The following is a 25,000-nucleotide window of genomic DNA, read 5'->3' on the forward strand; positions in this document are numbered from 1 at the left end:
GATCACCACAACAAAAACACGTGCTCAGGACGAATTACGTTTGGGAAGATGCTGTCTTATCTCAGATGTAATTAAGAATAGATTTTCTTTGTAATTGATTGTTTTATAAGGTGCAAACTGTTTTATAAAAGGTTGGAGATTGTTTTGGGTTGGTTTTTAAAGGTTGATTACTGTATAATAGAGGGTTTCTTGTGAAGGAAATGACTGGTGGATAAAAAATAATTGCTTTGTCATGATGATTTTTGATTAGGATTTTGTGAAATAAAAATGTGTAGGTTCCATTTTGACGGGAAAAGCATGTTATATCAATTAATTAACTTGCCATATGGTTTATTAGTTGCCATTTGAGTGCCATCTTTTGAAGTGAATGGAAGGTAGAGAGGGTTGAGTATTTGAATGGACTTAAATTTACATCCACAATATTTTCATCCTTAATCAAAAGGTGGATATCCTAGTGCAATAGATTTGTGAACGTGAATCATGACCTTTTGAGGGGTTTAGCGCCAGAACAAAAGTATTTTCTTGATTATTGTTTTTTTATGTTTTGATTTCCCGGAACTCTTTGGTAACAGTTTAAGTTTGAACCAGCCACCTTTCATAGGGAAAATAATATATGCAAATGAGTGAATAAATCTAAGAAACTTATATTTCTTGTTCTTCTGTCACAAATCTTAAATAATCAAGTTATTTGACATGCCATGGTCAGCGAACCAAAATGAAAAACTTGAAAGTTACCCCCCTTTTCTATCAGAATAATGATTATTCCCATTAAGTTAGGGTAGAGGATAGTTCTTTACCACTTGTTTTTAAAGTATAGGTCAGTGTATCACATGTCTGACTTTTTTCAGAACAATCAAAATACAATATTTATGCCATACAGGATATAAAAATTACACTATTGAATTCATAATTAAATGCAAATTTCTAAAGTTGTAAAAAAATATATATATATTTAACTCTAGCTGTTTAAATCTGCATTTTCCTTTTGTTTTGATAATGTGGATGCTATTTGAATTTAATTAAATCATTAAAAAGGCTGATTCATATCTGATCTAAGTAGCAAAGTTCATTTCTGATCACACTACTCTATCTTTGAGGAATTAGATAAGATAAGATTCATCTCCTGTACAATCATGATATTAGTACATATTCTAGTAGTAATTTTCATTATAGTATCATAATGTGAAATTACTTCTTAGTATTAGCTAGACCTACTTATAAAGACTATGGACATTATTCCAAACTCAGAGCCAGTGTGATAAGTTCTTGACTTATTATCATTTTGAGCTAATCTTAGATCTTGTAAGTTATCTCAAGCTCATATATTTTCTTCATTATCTCCAGGTTAACAAGATAACATTGAAGATGAGGTCTGTCTCCAGTACCTAAAGACAGCCTTGCGTGTGACAATTTAAACATCTTTCTGGTATTAATCAAGTGCTGAAACTAATAGTAAGTATTTTTCAAGTCTGTTTGTTGTGTATATACATGATATTGTTGTTAGTATCGTTAATATCATTATTGCTATTTTTATTATCATTATTGTTATTGTAATATATTTCTCTACATGTTGCTGTTTTATAGAGTATTTTTTTATCATCTACTTTCCTTCTCTTAAATATTTCATGGTATTACTCAATCAGTCAGATTGTTTTCTTTATCGTTTCCTTTTTCTTCCAAGTCTTAATCCTTTGCCGACGGGTGGCATGTACGCACATGCCATAGCATGGCAGGACTGTCTGCCGGGGGCATGTATGTACATGCCATGGTGTATGTATGGACATGCCATGAGTTGTTTTTTGTTACAGTCATGGCAAAATATTATTTTTCTGCCACTGAAAGTGTGATTAAGTCGTTTTTAACAATTTCTTATTTTTACTATGCAAAAAAAAAAAATGCAACAAACCGACGATTTCAACTCCATGATGCCGCACACTGCTTATTTTATTCAGACTATAGACTGAATAATGATCAACTATGGAGTCTATATAACAACAAAAATACCCTTCAGTCTCGATTTATCAGGAAGTATGGCAAGTAGAGACTTTAAAAAATAATGAAAACTGAAAATACAACATATCTTCGTAGTATTATGAAGAAACAGCATAGGATGCTGGTATTTGGCATGAGTGGTCGTGCATGCAAGGGCGACGATATAAGCCCCTGGCAGCGAAGCCCGGGCCACTATGAATACTACCCATCGGGAAAGGGTTAATTATGTACATTTGCTTTATCATGTATATTCATATAATTTTCTGGACGATCAACAGAGAGAAAAATGGCCGATGAGGAGACAGACGGAGCTCACATTCTAGTGAACGCTCTTGTCGATCAGGGAGTAGAGTACATGTTTGGGGTAAGTAAGGACTGTGTTTCCTGTTTTAAGTTTAAAATTTATGTTTGCTTTGTAAATGAGATTCCTTTATAAGATTAATTGATATGTTGCTTTTTTATTAGGATGATGTAAGGTTGTATAGGGTACTGATTTTCACCGATATGCTTATATGTGTGTGTGTGTAGTTCTAGAATTAGAAGACTCAAAAAAAATATATATATATATATAAATATATATATATATGTGTGTGTGTGTGTGTGTGTGTGTGTGTGTGTGTGTGTGTGTGTGTGTGTGTGTGTGTGTGTGTGTGTGTGTGTGTGTGTGTGTATTTGTATGTGTATGTGTATGCATATATATATATATATATATATATATATATATATATATATATATATATATATATATATATACATATATGTATATATATATATATATATATATATATATTATATATATATATATATATATATATATATATATATATATATATATATATATATATATATATATGTGTGTGTGTGTGTGTCTGTGTGTGTGTGTATATGATATAATAATAATAATTCTGTAAATAAAATGAATGAAGAGATGATGAAAGCCACCATATTTATAAGTGTTGTGGGTTACAGATTGTTGGAATTCCTGTTGTTGAAGTGGCAGTGGCAGCACAGCAAGCAGGAATCAAGTACATTGGAATGCGCAACGAACAAGCAGCATGTTACGCAGCACAAGCTATTGGTGAGATTTCTTCCTTTCTTTCGTCTTTTTACTTTCATTATTGCTTCTCCCTCTTTTTCTGTATTTTTTCAACTTTCTATTTGCTTTTTTTCCGAAATGGGCTTTAATTATTGAGTACTTGAATTAATGTTTCTAGAGATTTTGGAAAAGATCTTTTTTGAGATTGATATACTTGCCTTCATGAGACATAAATTTTGTTTGAGTACCAGAAACATTTGATAGCTTTTTCGTAAAGTTTATGTCTCTCAGCATTTTTATCTAATCATACACTTAACTTATCATTTTTGCAGAAAGCTCTAGGGGATTCAACTAAAATTAACATGATGATATTCATAACAAATGCTTGATTTTTCTTTTCTTTTTTCTTTTGTAGAAAAGGTATGGAGGAGATTTAATGATTTTAAAGTCCAAGATTAAATATGTTTCAGTATTACATCTTTATGAATACCACATGATTTAGATTTAAAAAGGTGTAGTAACTAAAATTCAGTTTATTCACTTGGAAATTATTCATTTTTACTTATACCTATTTTTCATTTGTCACAGGGTACTCTTTTTTACTTCCCTCTGTCCCCCTCAGGATACTTAACTGGCCGTCCAGGAGTTTGTCTTGTGGTCTCAGGCCCTGGCCTTCTGCATGCCATAGGGGGGATGGCCAATGCCCAGAGTAATGCCTGGCCGGTGCTGGTTGTTGGCGGCTCAAGCGACCAGGACCAAGAGGGCTGCGGTGCCTTCCAGGAGTGCCCACAGGTCAGGGGCTGCAATTTTGTTCTTTTGGGTGGCATTGTGCCTGTGTCCTTTACTGCATGGAATTGTTTAGTGCCTATGGCCACACAATGTAGCAGTTCCTTAGTCTTTTAGCTTTGGTGTTGCTGATGGTATGGTATACTACAGTATGGTGGATACAAGTAAGAGTGAATTGTGAATATAGGGTAAAGGGACAGTGGCTTGAAGTGTGGTTGATTATGGTTGATAATAAAGATATTTAACGTTTAGAGACAAGAAGAGATCTGTACTTAAAAAGCACACAGAATTATTTGGTTAATACTTGCCACTAGACGGAGATGATTTTATTTTGGCTTGGTTTCATCAGAGTATTGTAATTCAACATTTTCCTTTATTTTAGTATCTTTTCTTTTTGTTCACTTGTTCTCTAGACCTGAAGAAGGACCTAGTAAGGCACTGGAGACATGCACTGTCCACTGTGGTTTTGTTTTATATATATATATATATATATATATATATATATATATATATATATATATATATATATATATATATATATATATATATATGGCTTCACAAGTGTTCAGTCACTTGTGAAGCTTACTAGGCTTACCCGATCTCTCATGATTACTCCATTCCTTGATATTTTTAGGGGGAGATATTTCTTTTACTGTTATTATTGTTATTAACATCATTATGATTATTTTCATTCCGAAGATGTTGATTATTACAGTGAGGGTTTCCAGGTACAGTTAAGATGCCATTTTAAAAGAGAGTAATTTTGCTTTTGATGGTTGTACAGAAAGACATAATAATATTAATTATTTATTATACAAAGTTCAATTCACACGAATAAATAAGCATTTAAAAAGACAGTACCCTGATGAATATAAATATCAGGGCTATAACATTCACAAATTCACTCTTCGACGCTATCACTGTTTATTCATCTCCGTTCACTGTTCACTACATTTAACATTCTCAGTGTTCATATTATTAACTACTGCACACTTCACATAAATCTTGACCAGCATCCTTAGTCTCCATCTCGCTGGTTCCTCTTCATACTATTCAGGTAGTATAGCGTCTTGAAGAATATCATCCCACATTTCTAAAAGAACAAAACCAAATATAATTTCGGACCATTGTTCCCATCTCCATGTAGAAACGTAAATTATATTCCAACAACCCAATACGGATTTATGCAATATTCAAATGAACAAAGCTATAAATTACTATTTGTAAAACGCTAATTAAATGATTGCCAGATTAGCAAGGGAGATGGCATGACATTCATCATTATTACTGTATAACATTATCAACAGTAATAATAGTAATGAAAATAAACTCTTCTCTTCCAAAAATTCAAGGAATGGTATTAATAGGTTTGTGTGGTTGGAATTTATAACATATGGCTGTATCTTACTGGTAGATTTCCTGAGATAATGTTGAAAAATAACAGGTCTGGAAACAAAATTGATTAATAAGATGAAGGAAAGAAATATCTTTTGTGAAAGATGATGATGTCTTTTGCTATATGTGTTTTGCAAGGAGTTGTTTGGTTTATAATGAATTAAATGATTGCCACACATTATATCGTGTGATATATCAGGAACTTTAAAAATATGGATACACTACATTATAATCTCCAAATGTGCAAATGAAATATATATTTTAACACTGCTTTGCTTCCTTTGACAGTATTATCTAAACATTCTCACATTTTCGAAGGTGGAAGCATGTCGTCTTTACTGTAAATACTCCGCCCGCCCCCCGAGGCTCGACACAATCCCCTACCATGTAGCTAAGGCCGTCAAATCCACTACTTATGGACGTCCAGGAGCTGCTTATTTGGACTTCCCTGGAAATCTGTTGAATGAGAAGACAAGCGAGAGCTCAGTCCAGTCGTTTCCAAGGTGCATGTGTGTTCTTGCTTACTACTTTGTGAATTGATGTCTTATGGTTTTGAGGTTGATGGGATACCGTTGTTTTTTGTTTTCTTTCTGGGTGTATGTTTCTTGGTCTTCTTTAATGCTATTTTCTTAATAGCATTTAATAATGTAGCAGCTATTACAAGTCTTACTACATTGTTATATTTACTGTTCTCTAGAACTAAGTTTGTTCATATAGGTCCATACAGCTCAGGAATGTGTAATGTGATGGAATGTGAGAATGTAGAATACATATGTAAGTAAAAAAGATAGTATTATTTTTATGAGCAGGAAATTTCATCGTGTTTTCAACTTTTGCATCTTTACAGTTTTTATCAATGTTAAAGAACCATAAGACCTTTGTTGACCTCATCACAATATTCCTCAAAACCAAAACCTCTCTATTAACAGGAACCCTGCACCACCAGTGTCATTGGCATGCCCGGAGAAAGTTTCAGAAGCAGTGGCACTCCTGGCAGGTGCCAAGAGGCCATTGATCGTTGTGGGAAAGGGAGCTGCCTATGCGCGTGCCGAGGACCAAGTCGGAGCTCTTATCGAGAAGACAGGACTGCCTTTCCTGCCCACACCTATGGGTGAGCATTCGTTAGGGAGGGCGCAGTATTCTAAGCTATAGATTTTGAGACAAAATTGAATGAAAAAGGCCATAACTCATCAAGAAATTGATGCAGTGGAATCAGCATATAACTAGACTTTTATTTTATCCAATATTCATTGCAGCCAAATACAGCAACAGTCTGGCAGTGTTTTTATGAGTTATTGTACTTTTTTTTTTTTTCCAAAGTCCCAAGAATTATATAAATGTGTGTGTGTGTGTGTGTGTGTGTGTGTGTGTGTGTGTGTGTGTGTGTGTGTGTACACATGCATGTGCTCGCATATGTTTGCATATATATATATATTTTTTTTTTTCTCTTCCTTTCTTTCTTTCTTTCTTTCTTTTAACCCTTTGTACACAGTGTATGTACCATCTAGTGTGAATTTTGTCGCACACTGATGGCTCCAAGGAGTCAGTTAGTAGTCCAATGTGACCACCTGATGTCCCCATTCCTTAAAATTTGGGGATTTTTTTCTTCTAATACTATTAAAATTTATACAGTTATTATTATTTTTGACCTTATGATTATTATAATTTTATCCAAATACTGTTAGCAATTAGAATTAAGCAAGAAAAATATTATATTTTTACTTTTCTCAGTCTGGCATTAATTTCCACTGATTATTTTATACTAGTAGACCTTATATTGGTCTGGCACGAATTTCCATAGATAGCTTTATACCCAAAACACACATCTAGCTAGCATTAATATTCATAAAATATGTATCTGTCTATCATGTGTTTCCTGACAACCCTGTATCCATAAAACTTATATTCTGCATATCCAGTGGCAGTTTTCCATAAACAGTTTTAAATATATCCATAGAACATATATCTGTCTAGTATTCACATCTTCAAAGAGCTTTATAAATGTTTTATCTTTTTAGGTAAAGGGGTAGTGGCTGATGACCATCCCCAGTGCGTTGCAGCTGCTAGGTCTCGCGCTCTCTTAGAAGCTGACGTCATTTTACTTCTCGGTGCGAGACTCAACTGGATGCTGCATTTTGGGCGCCCTCCCAGATTCGCTCCTGGGGTGAAGTTCATTCATGTGAGGGAATTTTGTTTTTGTAAATTTCTTCGTTATTTTTTCTCTCTCTCTTCTTTTTTTTTTTATCCTCCTCTCTCTCTCTCTCTCTCTCTCTCTCTCTCTCTCTCTCTCTCTCTCACTCTCTCTCTCTCTCTCTCTCTCTCTCTCTCTCTCTCTGTCTCTCTCTCTCTCTCTTCTCTCTCTCTCTCTCACAAACTCTCTTTCTCTCTCTTTCTCTGTATGCAACACTATAATTAATCATATTTCCAATAGAATTTTTAGAATATGGATTTGTGATGCGAGATCCATATCCCCAAAATATCCCGCTTTTGGAAAATGTGACACAGTACCAGGGATTTGATAAACAGAAACACATTTTATCATATTGAGCCATAAATAATTCATAAACAATTATCATTCAGGCAATTTCTTCTCTCACAGGTAGACTTGTGCCCAGAGGAATTCCACAACAGCGTAACGGCAAGTGTAGCTCTCCTCGGAGATTTGAAGCCTGTATGTGTTCAGTTGCTCAAGGGGTTTTCGGGCCAGCTTATCTCCCCTGACTCACCATGGTGGGCCAGGTTGGAAGAAAAAGCACAAGCAAATATGCAGATTAACAGAGTGAGTGAAGGAGAGGGTTTGTTTGCAATTTGTTTTCTGTCTTTGTCATGTGATGGTTGATATTTGTATTTTATTATGGGCTTGTACAATGTCTATTTTTAAAGGATTTTGGATGATACTGCTAGGATGGTTGTAATTATTAAAGGGTATTTATTTTGGTTGCAAGAATTATTTGTTATTATAAATATTTGTAATAAGTTATTGTATTTTTGATATTTGTAATTTATATTTGTAATTGTAGCCAACAAATTAATTTCTCCATTTATTTTCACCTTTTTTTTTTTTACCCAATTATCACTTATGTCCTTACTAGGTTATGGCTGAAGATATATCAGTCCCTCTGAACTACTATGCCGTTTTTAGCCACCTCCAACAACTACTGCCGTCGGACTGCATCATCGTCAGCGAGGGAGCCAACACCATGGACATTGGTCGTACATTTCTGCTGAATAGGTACGAACTGCGGCCTTAGGCAGTGGAACCTCGAGAAGGTTAAAGAGTTTAAGGCCAGCGTGAGATCAGAAACTGTTTATTTCTACATTTTGTAAGAGGCCCAATAGAGTGAAAAGAAGATTAACACTTCCAGTGCAATAAAAAGTAATAGGTAATGTTTAAGGTTGGTTAGAAGGATAGAGAACATAATGATTATATAAGTAGAATGGAGGTGAAGATTGTGATGGAGAAGGAAAACATAAAAGGGTCTCCAGATTGGAAAAGTATATTGGAATAGAGATTAAATTATGTTAATCCTTTGACAGTGCTAAATGTGCGAAATCAGTTTAAAAGATTTCCACTTTGCCAGCATAAATTGTATAAATGCAACCACTATGGAAAAAAGTAATTCTTTTGATATACCTTAACAAATAAGAAATAAGAAAAAAAAAATCTTTCTTTTTCTTTTCTTTTCTTTTTTTGTTATATTCATAGAATTTGTAGTGACAAGTTGCAAAAAATGTTTTTCCTTGCTAAGGAGTATTTCTCCACCTCTTTTTGATGGATTGTTAAGTTATATCCATTATTTGTGCATATATACCAAACTCAGCGTATGTGTTTATCTTATTTTGTGTTTCTGTATGTCTGAGTTGCACACACAACAAGTACCAAGCATTTGAAAATTTACGTATATCTTAACCATTTCCACGGTCAGGCTTCCACGCCACAGACTCGACGCAGGCACTTTCGGGACCATGGGGGTGGGTCTGGGCTTTGCTATCGCCGCAGCCCTCTACGCCAGAGACCACGCCCCAGGTCAGAGGGTCGTGTGCGTCGAGGGAGACTCGGCTTTTGGATTCAGCGGCATGGAGTTGGAGACCATTTATAGATACAACCTCCCCATCGTTGTCATTATTGTCAATAATAATGGTGAGTGTTGTTGAAAGTTTGGTGGGGGGAATGCCTTGTAAGGTGGGTTTGCTTTGTTAGTTTGCATTATTGACCATCATTTATGCATTTATGATTGGGTGGCTTCATTTTTGTTTTTGTTTTTAGTGTTTTTTTTTTTTTTTTTTTTTTTTTAAGGTTCAAATTCAAATTATATGATATCATGACTTTTTTCTTATGACCAATGATAACAGACTAACCCCAATCTTACACTCTTCCCATAAAGGGATCTATGGAGGCCTAGACAAGGAACTGTTTCAGGACATCCGCGAGGGAGTGGACGTCACCATCGCAACGCCACCTACCTCACTGCTGCCAAGTGCGCGTTATGAGCGCATGGCTTCGATCTTTAATGAATCAGGACACCTCTGCACCACTATCCCCGAGATGGAGTCTGCTGTCAAGCTGTCTCTTGCTGAAACCCAAAAGCCATCGCTGATTAATGTGCTGATCAACCCCATGGCACAGCGAAAGGCTCAGGATTTTGATTGGCTCACTCGGTCAAAGATGTGAGCAAAAGGGCATGAACCGCATTCATGTTGGCAAATGTATAAAAGGTATAAATGAGAATGAATATCTTCACAATAGAAGAGATGCATTTTTCCCATCTTTTTTTTCTCTATTTTTTAAGCACAGATGTGAAGTATAGTAATTCCACAAGATATACAATGTGACACTTTAATTCTTCATCTTCACCAGAATTTAGGTCAATAATGTGATGTAAATCACATATTTCACATTCTAGAATTATGCATTCTCATTCATACTTCTTTTCCAGAAAAGGGAAAGAATGAATAACTGACATTACAGTATTATCAAAATAGTAATTATCATCAGAGTTACATGGAAAATATAAGTTACATACCATGCACTGTAGCATTATTAATTTTCATACATATTTGTCTTCAGTGTTTATTTTTTCTTTCTTTTTCTACAGACATAGAGATTCTATTGATAGTGTAAAATGTGCTTCAGTGTATTAGCTGCAGTGTAAGAAGTTTCTATATATGGTTGTATAGTCTTATGAATTATTATTTTCAGATTTTATTGTTGATATTAAAAATGAACTGAAGATATAATCTTTCATTTTCCTCGAAATTTACCTTATCAAGTATATGAAAATTAACAAATTGATATAAGAATTGTATATTGACCCCTCCCCTCCCCCCAATATATATAACTGTATTGAAATCAATATCAGATCTCATACCTATAAGTAAGGATGTGATGACGACCTTCGTGTATACTGAGGAAAAACAAAGGAATAAAAAGAGAGAAAGAAAATCATGAAGCTGATCGAAAAATATCTGGAACATGTGCTTGAAATCCGGATAGGTTGAGGACTTGGTCAGAGTGATTGCCTTTTTTTAGATTTCATTATCGATAAGTTGAGGTTTATTTTACTATCATATTTGGATATTAAAAGCAAAATAAAAAAATGGCAAAGGTAATCTTTTTGGACAATCTATATCAGTGGTTCTTAATCTCTACACCCATAGAGGTTAAGTAGTGGTAGTAGTAATAGTTTCTAGGATGGGGTTGGCAGATACGAGGCCTAGGAAAAAAGTATTAATTTCTTTAATCATATTTGTTATTCTCTCAACAAGAGTGTGGGCTAACACATAAAAGATATTTTTTAAAAATAAATAAAACAAACGTATCACCTCAACTAAATTCAGTTTTCTACAGTCTATGTAGCTTTAAAATATTTTGGTCTCATTCCCTCGAACTGCGGGGGGAGGGGGGGGGACTAACTCGTCCTATAGAACAGTATACTTCCCTTTGGTAAACTCCACTGTCTCCGTGTCTGCTGCCAAAGATACCCCAGTTAATCATTCCTCTTTCATGTGTCTTCAGTTGAGGCTGTTGAGTTATGTGTTACCTCAGTCGTTTTATTTACCTAAGGTTTGTAAGAAGCCGTATGTGTATTGTATTATGGGCAAGAATGTGTTCTCCATTTTTTCTTGATAAGTTGAATTCGGTTTGTGTTTTAGCTTTAAAATCTGTGAGGGAATTTTATCTACAGATGCGAGGGGAGCTTAGCGGGAGAGAATCAGGGTAAAGAACCATTGCATATGAGTTGATGCATCCGTAACAGAATGCTTATGTTACGGAAGAATGTTTAAGCCAGGGGTTCCTAGATTAGGGGCTATGAACCCTATTGGGGCCATGGGATACTTTCTGGGGGCCATGGAGCAATACAAAAACTTCCTATGAAACAGGATTTTGTCTCTCCTACAGTATCTATAGATAGTTATCTCTCACATATCAGTAAATTGGAATATTTCCATATATGTATGCACACACAGACACACACACAAACACGTACATGTATATATATATATATATATATATATATATATATATATATATATATATATATATATATATATATATATATATATATATGTATATATATTTTTTTTTTTTCTCTCTCTCTCTCTCTTTTTCTTTTTCTTTTCTTTTCTTTTCTTTTCTTTTCTTTTCTTTTCTTTTCTTTTCTTTTCTTTTTTTTCTTTTCTTTTCTTTTCTTTTCTTTTCTTTTTTTTTTTTTCTTTTTTCTTTTTTCTTTCTTTCTTTCTTTTTTCTTTCTTTCTTTCTCACTTTCTTTTTTTCATTCTTTCTTTCTTTCTCTCTTTTCTTTTCTATTTTTCCTATAGCTATTGGCACCATTACACAATCCATAATTAGTAATAACTGAATATGAAGCTTAGGAACCAAATAAGCTAAAAAAAAAAAAAAATCTCTCTCTCTCTCTCTCTCTCTCTCTCTCTCTCTCTCTCTCTATATATATATATATATATATATATATATATATATATATATATATATATATATATATATAAATGCATATTCGGGGCCTTGTTCTGAGATCCCCTTTGACCACGCATACCTTCATATAATAATTTAAGTCAAAATGCACAGTAAAAGGATATAAAAAAGAACGTAACAAAATCTTGACGTGTTTATTAAATTGCAACTAAATTCCATACATTATATATATATGTTTTTTTTTTTCTCCGTTTTTTTTCTCTCTCTCTTTAAATTGTCATTCCATTAAATTTATAAAGATAAATGTAATTTTACTCAGATATAAGCCACCGTTCAAAATAAGGTAATGCATATATGTAATAACAAATTTGTAAGTGTTTTGTAAGTGTCTTGTTCACGTATATCCTTCTCTGTTAAGTGAAGAAGAGTGTTATAATGAAATCAAGGTAAAGAACCATTGCATTTTATCATTCACACTGCATACGAGTTAATGCATCCATAACATAATGCTTTTGTTATGGTGTGTTATGTTATGTTTTGATGTTATATGTTATGGTATGGTATGGTATGTTGTGTGTTATGTTATGTGCTATGCTATGTTATGTTATTTGCGTTAACTCCATTAGTCACATCTCGAAAATCCAAAATCTTACATATATATAAATTTTAATCCTTATAATATATAATTAAGTGAAGTAAATTTAATACCAAATTTTATTAAGTTTATTTCTTTAAAAAATTATTTTATTATAATCTACTGTATGATCTATACAGAAAAAATATTTTTCAATATATATAAAAGTCTTTCTTGTATTTCATGTAATAAAAATGCAAATTTCATGTAATAAAAATGCAAATATTCAGATAAATATGGCTTATATTTGCGTAACGGAACTTTATATAATTTAACGGAACTTTATATAATATTTAAATTTAATTGGACTAGAGATTTTCTTGACACCAGATTTTTTAAAATTCTTATTTTCTACAGAGGTTATTTAATCTTACGAGATGTATTTCTTTTAAAAGCATTTTCATTATATATGTATTTGGGACGAAATTGGACGATATCAGTATTTTACAATTTGATATCATGCTTTTTTTTTTATCAAAAAGTTTTCAGGTGACGACTTCCAGAATTTACCCCTTTTAAAATACACATTTCTAAAGGATCTATTCAAAGAATATAAAGAGGAATAGTAAGGGGGAGAAAGATTTTTTTTTTATCATTATTATTGAATGTTCATGAAAAAGCAAGTAGAATGGCGCTGGGTTATTTTTTTTCTCAAGATTTTCAAAAACAAAAAAAAAAAATAATAATAATATTAATAATAACAAATAAAAATAAATTAATAAATAAAAATAGAAAAAATAACAATTACAGTAAGAACTAACTGATGTAATGAGAGAGATAAAGCTTTAAGCTTACGAACTAAATTTGGCACTAGTAATAACTTCGGCCTAAGAAATTGATAAAAAACAAAAAAATAAAAAATAAATAAATAAAAAATAACAAAAAATAGAATTAATAATCTAAAGATACATGCTGTATTTTCTGGACGAAAAATGGCTTCAAGAAAAAAAATGTAAATCATATTGCATAGTCTATCTCTTTTACATTTAGAAAATCAGTAATTTGAAATACAAGGCAACTTGGTGATTCTTTCGACTAGCAGCTCTTATATCTACAGAAAATTACAGTAGAAAAAAAATAAAATAAAATAAAAATCTATGTAACATGCAAAATGGGAACAAAATTAAGTACAAATTTAATTTTAATGCATTATTCATGTAAGATCTTTAAAGAAACATTCCCTGAGCTTTAATATGAATGAGAATTCCACCTTTTAAAAAAATAACATGATTTAAAAGCTATTTCATTTTGATTTGATCCAGATATTAACACGAAAGATGTGTTATTTTTTTCACGTGAAGGCGAAATTATTTATATTGAATTAAGTAGACGGTTTAATTGTAATCCAGCAGGTCGGTAGTTCAATCAGAAAAAAGTCGCCGTTTGAATTCAAATGAAGTTACGGTTAAATAAAGGTGAAGTCGACGGTTGAATTAAAATTAAATCAACGGTTGAATCAAAATAAAGTCGTCGTTTCAAGTGAAGTCGACGGTTGAATAATAAAGTCGTCGTTTGAATTGAAATGAAGTCGACGGTTGAATTCAAATGAAATCGACGGTTGAATAAAGGTAAAGTCGACGGTTGAATCAAAATAAAGTCGTCGTTTGAAATCAAATAAAGTCGACGATTCAATAAAGGTGAAGTCGACGGTTGAATTCAAATGAAGTCAATTGTTGAATTAAATTGAAATCAACGGTTTGTAATTTTCCACAGATAAAAGACCCACAATAAAACTATTTCTTATTAGCTGAAACTGCAAAAATAAACTAACAAATAAATAAACAAACTACAAAGCCTGATATTTTCTTTGCAAGAGCGGCACTATTTTTTTGTTTTGAAATTGCACAAGAGAAATTAATGTTATCGTTTTAGGAAGTCGAAGTATTAGCGAAGTCACCGGTGAAAGGTAGATATCTATAATCCCTACTTACATCAATACAATATTCATCCAATAACTTCAATGATTTTGACACGTATATGTCAATATCTACAACTCAGAATCAAGTGAGAATCCAAAATTAGGGAGATGACCTTATCCTGAAATGCTTTGTGTGGTTGCGAATTCATCGATCTGAACACATACATGCTTGCATACATACATACACACACACACAAAAAAACACACACACACACACACACACACACACACACACTACACACACACACGCACACACACACACGCACACACACACACACACACACACACACACACACACACACACACACACACACACACACACACACACACATATATATATATATATATATATATATATATATATATATATATATATATGTGTGTGTGTGTGTGTGTGTGTGTGTGTGTGTGTGTCAACATATATAGTTACAAACACACACACACACACACACACACACACACACACACACACACACACACACACACACACACACACACACACACATCTATATATATAATGCGTCTTTCATACTCGAACCACGAATCTAGCTTATAAACGATGAATTCCGACAAAAGTCAGCGAAGAACAGAGTCCACAAATGCTACCTGAAGGACAAGTCACTCGCCTCAAAATATTAAGTCTTTGTGCGTTTGTTTCAGTGCCTTGCATTGCGCAGATTCCAGATGTGCAACATTTTTTTTCCTTTCCGACTTTCTCAACTTTCATGCTTCAAGAACGCTTGCTTGTTTTATTGCCACTTATTTAATTTTATTGCAAAAGTTCGCTCCCCACTGCGAAATATTTCCAGAAAGAGGGGAAATTTTACGCTAGAAATAGAACTAGTTGTTTTTAAATGGGTATTTGCTGATCATTCTCCATAGTTCAACCTGAAGCTAGTCATCTTGCTTTATATATGCTCGCCAAAACCCTCCTCCGAATCTGTGCAAGGCCACCTGAATTAAAATGCTGCTATAAACTACACGCGTTTGTCTACCTTTACTAATCTCGTTTCTTGAAGAATCAATACAAAAATTATTTACTAACGGTTTCCACTCTGCAATCTTTCCAATTCAAAGCTTAAGTCGCTAAAAAGTGTAAAACATGTTCTGACATTTCGTTCGTGGTCATGGAAACGGACAACGTGGGTGATACATCTTTCCATTGTTACACTGCAAATGTATGGACTCGTTTTTCTGTTTTGTTTCATTTTCGTTATCGGTTCAGTTTCAAAAAAATATTTTGCTTATAATGTTTCTTTTTGCTTTCTGTGTCACCTTTTTTCCTTCAGCATTTCTTAAGGTTGAACGATCTTTCTCTCTTCTGTTTATTCTCTCTTTCTCTTAATCTATATATCCATCTCTATCTAAATATCCTCTCTCTCTCTCTCTCTCTCTCTCTCTCTCTCTCTCTCTCTCTCTCTCTCTCTCTCTCTCTCTCTCTTTCTCGCTCTTATACCTACTCCCTCTATCTATTCATCTCTCTCTCTTTATCCATCCATCTATTTGTCAATCCATCATTCTCTCTCTCTACTTCTCCCTCTCCCCCTTCCTCTCCCCCTCCCCCTCTCCCTCTCCCTTTCCCTCTCTCTCTCCCTCCCTCTTCTACTTCTTCTCTCTCTCTCTTTTCCTCCCCCTTCCTCTCTCCTCCTCCTCTCTCCTCTCTCTCTCTCTCTCTCTCTCTCTCTCTCTCTCTCTCTCTCTCTCTCTCTCTCTCTCTTTCTTGCCCCCTCTCCCTCTCTAGCCCTCTCCCTCCCCCTCTCCCTCTCCTTTCCCTCTCCCTCTCCCTCTCCTTTTTCCTCTCCCTCTCCTTTTCCCTCTCTCTCCTTTTCCCTCTCTCTCCTTTTCCCTCTCCCTCTTCCTCTTCATCCCCCTCTCACTCTCTCATCTATCTATCTATCCTTGAATCTCGCTCTCTCTCTCTCTCGCTCTCTCTCGCTCTCTCTCTCTCTCTCTCTCTCTCTCTCTCTCTCTCTCTCTCTCTCTCTCTCTCTCTCTTGTAGGTAAGTATATCTAATCCCAAATCCAAAGCTTTTTTCCCAACAAAGAAATGCATGTGTTTGTCTGTCTGTATGTTGGTAGTTAGGTAAGTATGCTCGTAGATTTTTCTTTTCTCTTTATCATCTTCTTCACTTTCATCCACCTCCATCGCCAGTACTATTCTCTTGTTCCACCTCTGTTTCGTCTTCCACGTCCACCTGTTCCGTCTCCTGTGGATTCCCTCCCTCTCTCTTCCTCCTTCATTCCAGCTGCGAGTCCCCTTCCTCGCCCTCCGGAGTCTCCTCCTCCTCCGGCCTCGTCCACTGTATCATCGTCTCAGCGTCCACTTTATCCGCGTCCTCCTCCTTCACTCCACAATCCACCTCCTCCTTCACTCCAGCTGCGGGTCCCCTTCCTCGCCCTCCGGAGTCTCCTCCTCCTCCGGCCTCGTCCACTTTATCAGCGTCTCGGGGGAGCGGAAGAGGAACACGAGCTTGGCAAAGAGGTCCTCCTCCAACTCCAGCTCTCGGCTCTCACGCACGAGGTAGATGTCGAGGCACAGCTGCGAGGGAGAGAAGGGGGGGAGGGTTGAGTCGTGGAGAGACAAAGGAGAGGCTTGAAAAAGAGGGACAGAGAAGAGAGAGGGTTCGGATAAAGGGGAGAGAAATAGTAGTGAGTTCAGAGATATGCGAGAGAGGGAGAGAGAAAAGAGAAATGGGAAAGAATTGGAGAGAGTTGGAAAAGGGAGAGAGGAAAGAGAGGGTTGAGAGAAATAGGAAAGAGTGAGAGATGGAAAGAGAAGAGAGAGAGTTTGGGAGAGTTGAAAAGGGAGAGAGAAAAGAAAGAGTTAAGAGAAATGGGAGAGTTGAGAGATGGAATGAGAAAAGGGAGAATGGAGAGAAATAGGAGAAAATTGAGAAATGGAAACAAAAAGGAAAAAGAGTTGAGAGATGGAAGGAAAAATGGAGAGAGAAAAGAAAGAGCAGAGTCCTTCTTTCTTACCTTCATCTATCGGTCTAGGTACATAGACAGAAACCTAAGACCAACACTAAACAACCATGCCACACGACCCACAAAAGGAATGTGAAAGTAGGATCTAACTAGCTCCATAGACTTTACCTCTCTACTAATACATGAGTAATGATAGCGGGGGTATTGCATACTCCCTCTTTCATATATATACGCATCTCAGTACATCTGGCCGCTTTCGAATTTCTAAATCAATTTCCACCGAGTGCCCACGGGGAATGTGCGTGTAAAACCTCGCTATCATTAGTCATATATGGGTATATAGGTAATGTCTATGGAGTTAGTGAGATCGTAGTTACACACTCCTTTTGTGGGTCGTGTGGCATGGTTGGGTTAGTACTGGTCCTCTGGTTCATACCTGGAGTGACCTAGGTTCAAGTCCTTGGCCAGGGAGGGTTGTTATATGTCTATATCAATGCGGTATTGCATTATTGCATCTTTCATAAACAGACAGATAGAACAATAGATAGTGAGAGTTAGATAGATAGATAGATAGATAGATAGACAGGTTGATCGGCTAATGAATAGATAAATGAATGGATAGGAGAAAAGAGAAAAAGAGGAGGCGATTAACTTTAAGATATATAATTCAGGTAATGTGATCTGACATCAGGGGCGATACCCTTGGTTAAGGTAAACTCTTCACAAAGTAGTAACCTTAACACCCTCAAGCAAATCATAATATCACAACTCGCAAAGCAAAATACTAAGATTTAAATAATTATAATAATAACAGTCATAATATTAAATAGAAAGAAGAAAAAAATAAGAATAAGAATAATAAAAAATAGTAATAATGATGATAATAGTAATAATAACAATAATGTTAACAATCGTAATGATACTAAAACAACAGCAACAACGAAATCACAATAATAATAATGACACTAATATTACACAATTATAATAACTTACTGTTACCAAAAATAAACAACAAAAGGTGCTTTGCGAAGTTATGATTATGATGCACCGAACACTTTAAACGAAGAGCCATACTAGCATCTCGCTCCCCTCAGCCAATCACCGTCGGGCTGCTCGATGGTAATTGGCTGACCGTGCACGAGATCGACGGTGATTGGTTGCCGTGCACGAGATCGACGGTGATTGGCTACCGTGCACGAGATTGACGGTGATTGGCTACCGTACACGAGATTGACGGTGATTGGCTGCCGGACATGAGATTGACGGTGATTGGCTACCGTGCACGAGACTGACGGTGATTGGCTGCCGGGCGCGAGGTCGACGGTGATTGGCTGCCGGGTGTGAGATGCCGGTCCAGCTTTCCGTTTCAGGTGTCCTAAGTATCTCTGAATATGAGCGAAACTGGAACACCACCATCTTACCTGCATAATCCTATCGACGTTGGGCATATCGTCGAACATTATCTTGAGTGCAGAGCCAGCGAAATACCCACGGAGCATCTTGCCCGCTACCAGCACGAGAGTTGTGTACATGCCCACGATCCTGCAAGATATTAAGCGATAAGTAACCTAATTGATTAATCAGGTGGACTGACAAGTTGCTAGATAAAGAGATAACAAGGAGAGAGAATGATTACTTAAAAGCGAAATAACCATCGACTTCTTAACCAAAAAATTCTTTAAAAAAAGGGGTGGAAAAAAGAATACACTAAAAAAGAAAAAAAAATCCAAAAGAATAACAATCCAAATAAACTTACAATACTTACAAAAAAAAACAAAAAAAACACGATGTTCCCTAAAAGAACATCCTTCATCCCACCGTCTACTTATATTTACTAAGCATAACCTTCATTCCTTATGCTAGAATCAATCCCAATTTGTTCTCACGGAATGAATAATAAAAAAAAATCAACGAGATAGAAAGAAGGAACGAAAAAAATAGAAATCAAAACAAAAGAAACAGAGAGAAAAAAATCAACGAGATGGGAAGAAAGAACGAAAAAAAAAAATAAAAACAAAAGAAAGAGAAAAAAAATAAAAAAAAATCAACGAGATAGGAATACAGAACGAAAAAAAATCAAAACAAAAGAAAGAGAGAGAGAAAAAAATTGCGAGGCGAGATGCGCAACGCTCACCCGCCCCCGGAGATGAAGCTCAGCCCTTCCGGAAAAGCTTTGTCATTGAACGTGTAGATGGTGAGGAAGCGGCATTCGCTCCCCCTCGGCAGCCAGGTGAAGTGTTTGCACTCCTCCTCCACCTCCCACCATTCTTGAGTCGAGGAGAGGTTTCCCAAAGCCGTCGGACTGGAGGGTGAGGCGCAGGTCGACGAAACCCTTTTTCTTGTCTGTTGGTTCGAGAAGCGGCGGGGAGGAAAGATGTTCAGAGATTGTAATTGTAAGATAATGATGATGTTTATGATAATGATAATGATGATAATGATGATAATGATAATAATAATGATGATAGCAATAATAAGTATTATTATCATTATTATTACTACTACTACTATTATTATATTATTATTATTATCATTTCATTATATTATTATTTATTATTATTATTATTATTATTATTATTATTATTGAGGAAGAGGGAAGAGTAGTGTAATTAAGTAATTCTCTCTCTCTCTCTCTCTCGCTCTCGCTCTCCTTTTCTCTCTCTCTCGCTCTCTCTCTCTCCTCCTCATTCTCCCTCCCCTTTTTCCCTCTCCTCCCATACCTATTTCCCTCTCTCTCTCCCCACCTCCATCCTCCCTTCTTCCTCTTTCTCTCCCTTCCATACCCAATACCTCCCCTCTCTCCTCCTCCCCTATCTCCTCTTCCCCCTCTCTCCCTCCCCACTACCCATCCTTACTCTCTCCTCCCTCCCCCCCTCTCTCCCATACCCCTCTCTCCCCCATACCCCTCTCTCCCCCATACCCCTCTCTCCCCCATACCCCCTTCCCCCCTCTTCCCTCCCCCTCACCTTCCAGCTGCGGCACGTAGAGAGCCTGCCCCTTGTTGGTCACCTTCAGGAACTTGGGGAGGAGGTTCTCGATCAGCACGGGGTTCGAGTCGAGTTCGCCCTCCAGGATTCGAACCAGTTTGTCTCGAACGGGGTTTCGCTCGCTCCCTGCAAGGAGATAGAGAGGGTTTTTTTTGTCTGTTTGTTTGCTTTTTTGTTTTGTTTTTGTTTTTGGAAGATACATTTCTAAAATAATTAAATAAAGGAAGAAAAGAAGGAGAAAGTGAAAGATAAAATTAAAGAAAATAGAGTTCGCCCTCCAGGATTCGAACCAGTTTGTCTCGAGCGGGGTTTCGCTCGCTCCCTGCAAGGAGATAGAGAGGGTTTTTTTTGTCTGTTTGTTTGCTTTTTTGTTTTGTTTTTGTTTTTGGAAGATACATTTCTAAAATAATTAAATAAAGGAAGAAAAGAAGGAAGAAAGTGAAAGATAAAATTAAAGAAAATAGAGTTCGCCCTCCAGGATTCGAACCAGTTTGTCTCGAGCGGGGTTTCGCTCGCTCCCTGCAAAATTAAAGCGTTTTTTTTTTCTTTTCTTTTTAGATAAATTTCTAAAATTAAATAAAGGAAGAAAGAGAGAAATGAAAAATAAAGAAAATTAGGAAAAGCGTCAATCGAACCAGTTTGTTGAGGTTTCTCGTCCCTGAAGAATATTTAGTATGGTTTGGATTATATTTGCTAGAAATAGATAAAAATTCTATAATAAGTATTTTATTTAATAGTATGTAAATTTTTACTTTTAACAAGAAATATATTTAATGACTTAATAATATATATATATATATATATATATATATATATTATGATAATTGATGTTATACTACATCACATATACATATACATACACAAAAATATATATATATATATATATATATATATATATGTATTATATGTGTATTGTGTGTGTGTGTGTGTGTGTGTGTGTGTGTGTGTATAGTGATGTGTGTGTAGTAGAGATATATATATACTAGATAGATATATATATATATATATATATATTGTGTGTGTGTGTATTGTTGTTGTATGTTTTTGTTGTTGCAATATTTGTGTGTATATTTGTGTGTTATGTTATGTTGTATGTGTGTGTGTTGTTGTTGCTTATTGTTATGTGTTTGTGTGTATGTGTGTGTGTGTGTGTGTGTGTGTTTGTGTTGTGTGCGTTTGTGTCTGTGTGTGTGTGTGTGTTGTGTATAGTGTATGTGTATGTGTGTATATGTATTTATATATGTTATATATATAATATATATGTGATTTGTATAAATATAAAAATGATAATAAATAATAATACAAATATTATAATAGTATATAAAATAAAAAGACAGATATACTAACATATATAAAGTATCTATCATATGCAAAAAAAAAAATAAAAAAAAATGTTATGTAGTGTATATTGAGTCAAAAACTGTGGAATCTACATCACAATGGAATAATATCATAAAATACAAATAATAAATGACAATATCATAAATATAAACATATACATAAATAAAAATATATAATAATATCTAATAAAATAATCTATAAATACAATACAATAATATATACAATATATCATGTGTGTTGATGTGTGTGTTGTGTGTTAAGAATGTGTGTGTGTGTACTATATATATTATATATATATATTATATATAAATAACAAATTATATCATACATAATATATATCATAAATATATATATATAAAATATATCTTATATATATATTCACCACACCACACACACAACACACACAACAAACACACCACACACCTCAATATATATATATACTATATAATAATAATATATATATATATATATAATTCATATAAATATAATATATATACATATATACTTCTCATAATATATATCATATATATATAATATTATAAATATAATATATACCATATATAATATATATATATATAATCATATATATATATATATATGTAATATATAATATAATATTTATATATATATATATATAAATATATATCATATATAATATAATATATAATTATATATATATAATTGTGTGTGTGTGTATCAAATAATAAGAAAAGGAAAACAAACAATAAAAACACAAAATTAAAACAGCAACGAAACAGATAAAAAAAAGGACAGCATCTGACTAACAATACAACGAGTCTATCATGAACAACAACAACAACAACAACAACAACAACAACAACAACAAAGTAAAGAAACAGTAAACAATTAAGCAAAAACAACAGTGCCAACCATCTACACCAACAATGGCAACCACCCAGTCACCAACACCAACACAACACAATGACACCGACACCACCAAATGACAACACTAGAAACAACAACAGAAACACCACCACAAACAACAACGAAAAATAATAAATAAAATGAATATCGATAAAAAATAACATCTCCAACAACAACAAAAATAAAGACCAATAAACAAAAAAACAATAATATCAGTAAAAAAAAAACAACCATTAAAAAAATAGCAACAACGAAAACAAACAAACACTTTCTCCATCCAAAACATTAACAAAAACACCTTCACCAATAAAACATCTCCAACAAAAGTTCCTTCACCAACAAAAACACTCTTTCCAACAAAACACCTTTAACAAAATCTCCAACAAAACTCCCCAACAGAAACACCTCCAACAAAATACCTTCTCCAACAACAACAAAAAAAAAAATCCAACAAAAACGAAAACAAAAAAAATAAAAAATACACTCCGATCAACGACAACAACAAAAAAAAATCCCCAACAACCACCCCCCTTCACCCCCCCTAACCCCCCCAACCCCCCCAACCCCACCAACCTTCGAACGCCTTCAGCTGGATCTCCGTCTCGTCCTTGCATTCGGACGCCACATCCGGGGACTTGGACGGCCGCTTGACACTCCAGCGCATCTTGAGTCGAATCGGGTGGAGGCTCTGCAGGTCGCTGATCAGACGCCGCTGGGGGGAGGGGGAGGGGGTTGGGTTTGGGGGAGGGAGGGAGGGAGTGGCGGCTCTGCAGGTCGCTGATCAGACGCCGCTGGGGGGAGAGGGAGGCGGGTTAGGTGGGGGGGAGGGAGGGAGGGAGGGAGGGTGGAGGCTCTGCAGGTCGCTGATCAGACGCCGCGGGGGGGAGAGGGAGGCGGGTTAGGTGGGGGAGGGAGGGAGGGAGGGAGGGTGGCAACTCTGCAGGTCGCTGATCAGACGCCGCTGGGGGGAGAGGGAGGGGCGGGTTAGGTGGGGGAGGGAGGGAGGGAGGGAGGGAGGGTGGAGGCTCTGCAGGTCGCTGATCAGACGCCGCTGGGGGGAGAGGGAGGCGGGTTAGGTGGGGGAGGGAGGGAGGAGGGAGGGAGGGTGGAGGCTCTGCAGGTCGCTGATAGACGCCGCTGGCGGGAGAGGGAGGCGGGTTAGGTGGGGGAGGGAGGGAGGAGGGAGGGGGGGGGGGGGGGGTGGAGGCTCTGCAGGTCGCTGATCAGACGCCGCTGGGGGGAGGGGGAGGGGGGTAGGGGGGGAGGGAGGGAGGGAGGGAGGGAGGGAGGGAGGGAGGGTGGAGGCTCTGCAGGTCGTGATCAGACGCCGCTGGGGGGGAGAGGGAGGGGGGTTTAGGTGGGGGAAAGGGAGGGGGGGGGGGAGCTTGCAGGTCGCTGATCAGACGCCCCCCGTGGGGGAGAGGGAGGGGGTTAGGTGGGGGGGGAGGGAGGGAGGGAGGGAGGGAGGGAGGGAGGTCGCTGATCAGACACCGCTGGGGAGGGGGAAAAGGGTAAGGAGGGAGAGGGGTTAGATGGTGGAGGGATAGGGAGGGAGTGGGGGGAGGGCAGTTAAGTGATGGAGAGGGAGGGGAGGGAGGGAGGTGAGTTAAGTGATGGAGAGGGAGGGAGGGAGGTCGCTGATCAGACATCGCTGTGAGGGGGAGGGATAGGGGAGGGAGGGAGGGGGGATAGGAGAGGGAGGGAGAGGGAAAAAAGTGTTTAGTGGGGGAGGGAAGGGGAGGGGGAAAGGCCCCGGGTTTGTGAGGCAGGAAGGGATTCGATGATGGAGGGAGAGGGAGGGAGTTAGAGGAGGAATTAGTTGATGGAAGAGGAGGGAGGGGGGAGTGGATAAGAGAAGCGAGGGAGACGGAAGGAAGGAGAGAAGGAAAAATGATGGAGATGGAGGAGGAGGATGGAGGGAGATGGAAGGAGATGGGGGGGGGGGGGGTATGTGCCTGATGTAAATAGATCAAGGATCATATACATGTTTATAAATGCTATAATACGCACACACACACACACACACATACGCAAACACACACACACACATCCCCCCCCATCCTTAAACAAAAAAAAGTCCCCCCCACACCCTTCTCCATTCTCTTTACCCACATCTTTTAAGACCCCCCCCCCCCCCCCTTACCCTTTTCCCCCCACCCCCCCCCTTCAC

General features: G+C 36.5%; 2 protein-coding genes across 3 annotated transcripts in view; one reads left to right on the forward strand and one right to left on the reverse strand.

Annotated features, from left to right (window-relative positions):
- The window catches only part of LOC119597108 (2-hydroxyacyl-CoA lyase 1-like), a 10,444-nt gene extending 2 nt beyond the window's left edge, over positions 1–10,442 (forward strand). The window contains exons 1-12 of one of the 2 annotated variants that reach the window (XM_037946584.1): positions 1–67; positions 1,345–1,452; positions 2,268–2,356; positions 2,962–3,070; positions 3,651–3,820; positions 5,528–5,712; positions 6,139–6,320; positions 7,228–7,388; positions 7,809–7,988; positions 8,302–8,441; positions 9,136–9,350; positions 9,595–10,442. The exon at positions 1–67 is cut by the window's left edge and continues 2 nt beyond it. In XM_037946584.1, the coding sequence (XP_037802512.1) occupies positions 2,279–2,356; positions 2,962–3,070; positions 3,651–3,820; positions 5,528–5,712; positions 6,139–6,320; positions 7,228–7,388; positions 7,809–7,988; positions 8,302–8,441; positions 9,136–9,350; positions 9,595–9,881 (1,707 nt within the window). In that variant the 5' untranslated portion in view covers positions 1–67; positions 1,345–1,452; positions 2,268–2,278 and the 3' untranslated portion in view covers positions 9,882–10,442. The remainder of the gene's footprint in view (positions 68–1,344; positions 1,453–2,267; positions 2,357–2,961; positions 3,071–3,650; positions 3,821–5,527; positions 5,713–6,138; positions 6,321–7,227; positions 7,389–7,808; positions 7,989–8,301; positions 8,442–9,135; positions 9,351–9,594) is intronic. The other variant, XM_037946583.1, reaches the window with a different exon arrangement.
- A 6,166-nt stretch (positions 10,443–16,608) lies between these two features.
- LOC119597118 (piezo-type mechanosensitive ion channel component-like) overlaps positions 16,609–25,000 on the reverse strand; it is a 173,369-nt gene continuing 164,977 nt past the window's right edge. The window contains 5 exon segments of the mRNA XM_037946601.1: positions 16,609–17,231; positions 19,042–19,162; positions 19,755–19,962; positions 20,584–20,730; positions 23,404–23,542. Of these exon segments, the coding sequence (XP_037802529.1) occupies positions 17,061–17,231; positions 19,042–19,162; positions 19,755–19,962; positions 20,584–20,730; positions 23,404–23,542 (786 nt within the window). The 3' untranslated portion in view covers positions 16,609–17,060.

The sequence above is a fragment of the Penaeus monodon genome, chromosome 38 (genome assembly GCF_015228065.2).
Source record: "Penaeus monodon isolate SGIC_2016 chromosome 38, NSTDA_Pmon_1, whole genome shotgun sequence".
NCBI classification, from domain to species: domain Eukaryota; kingdom Metazoa; phylum Arthropoda; class Malacostraca; order Decapoda; family Penaeidae; genus Penaeus; species Penaeus monodon.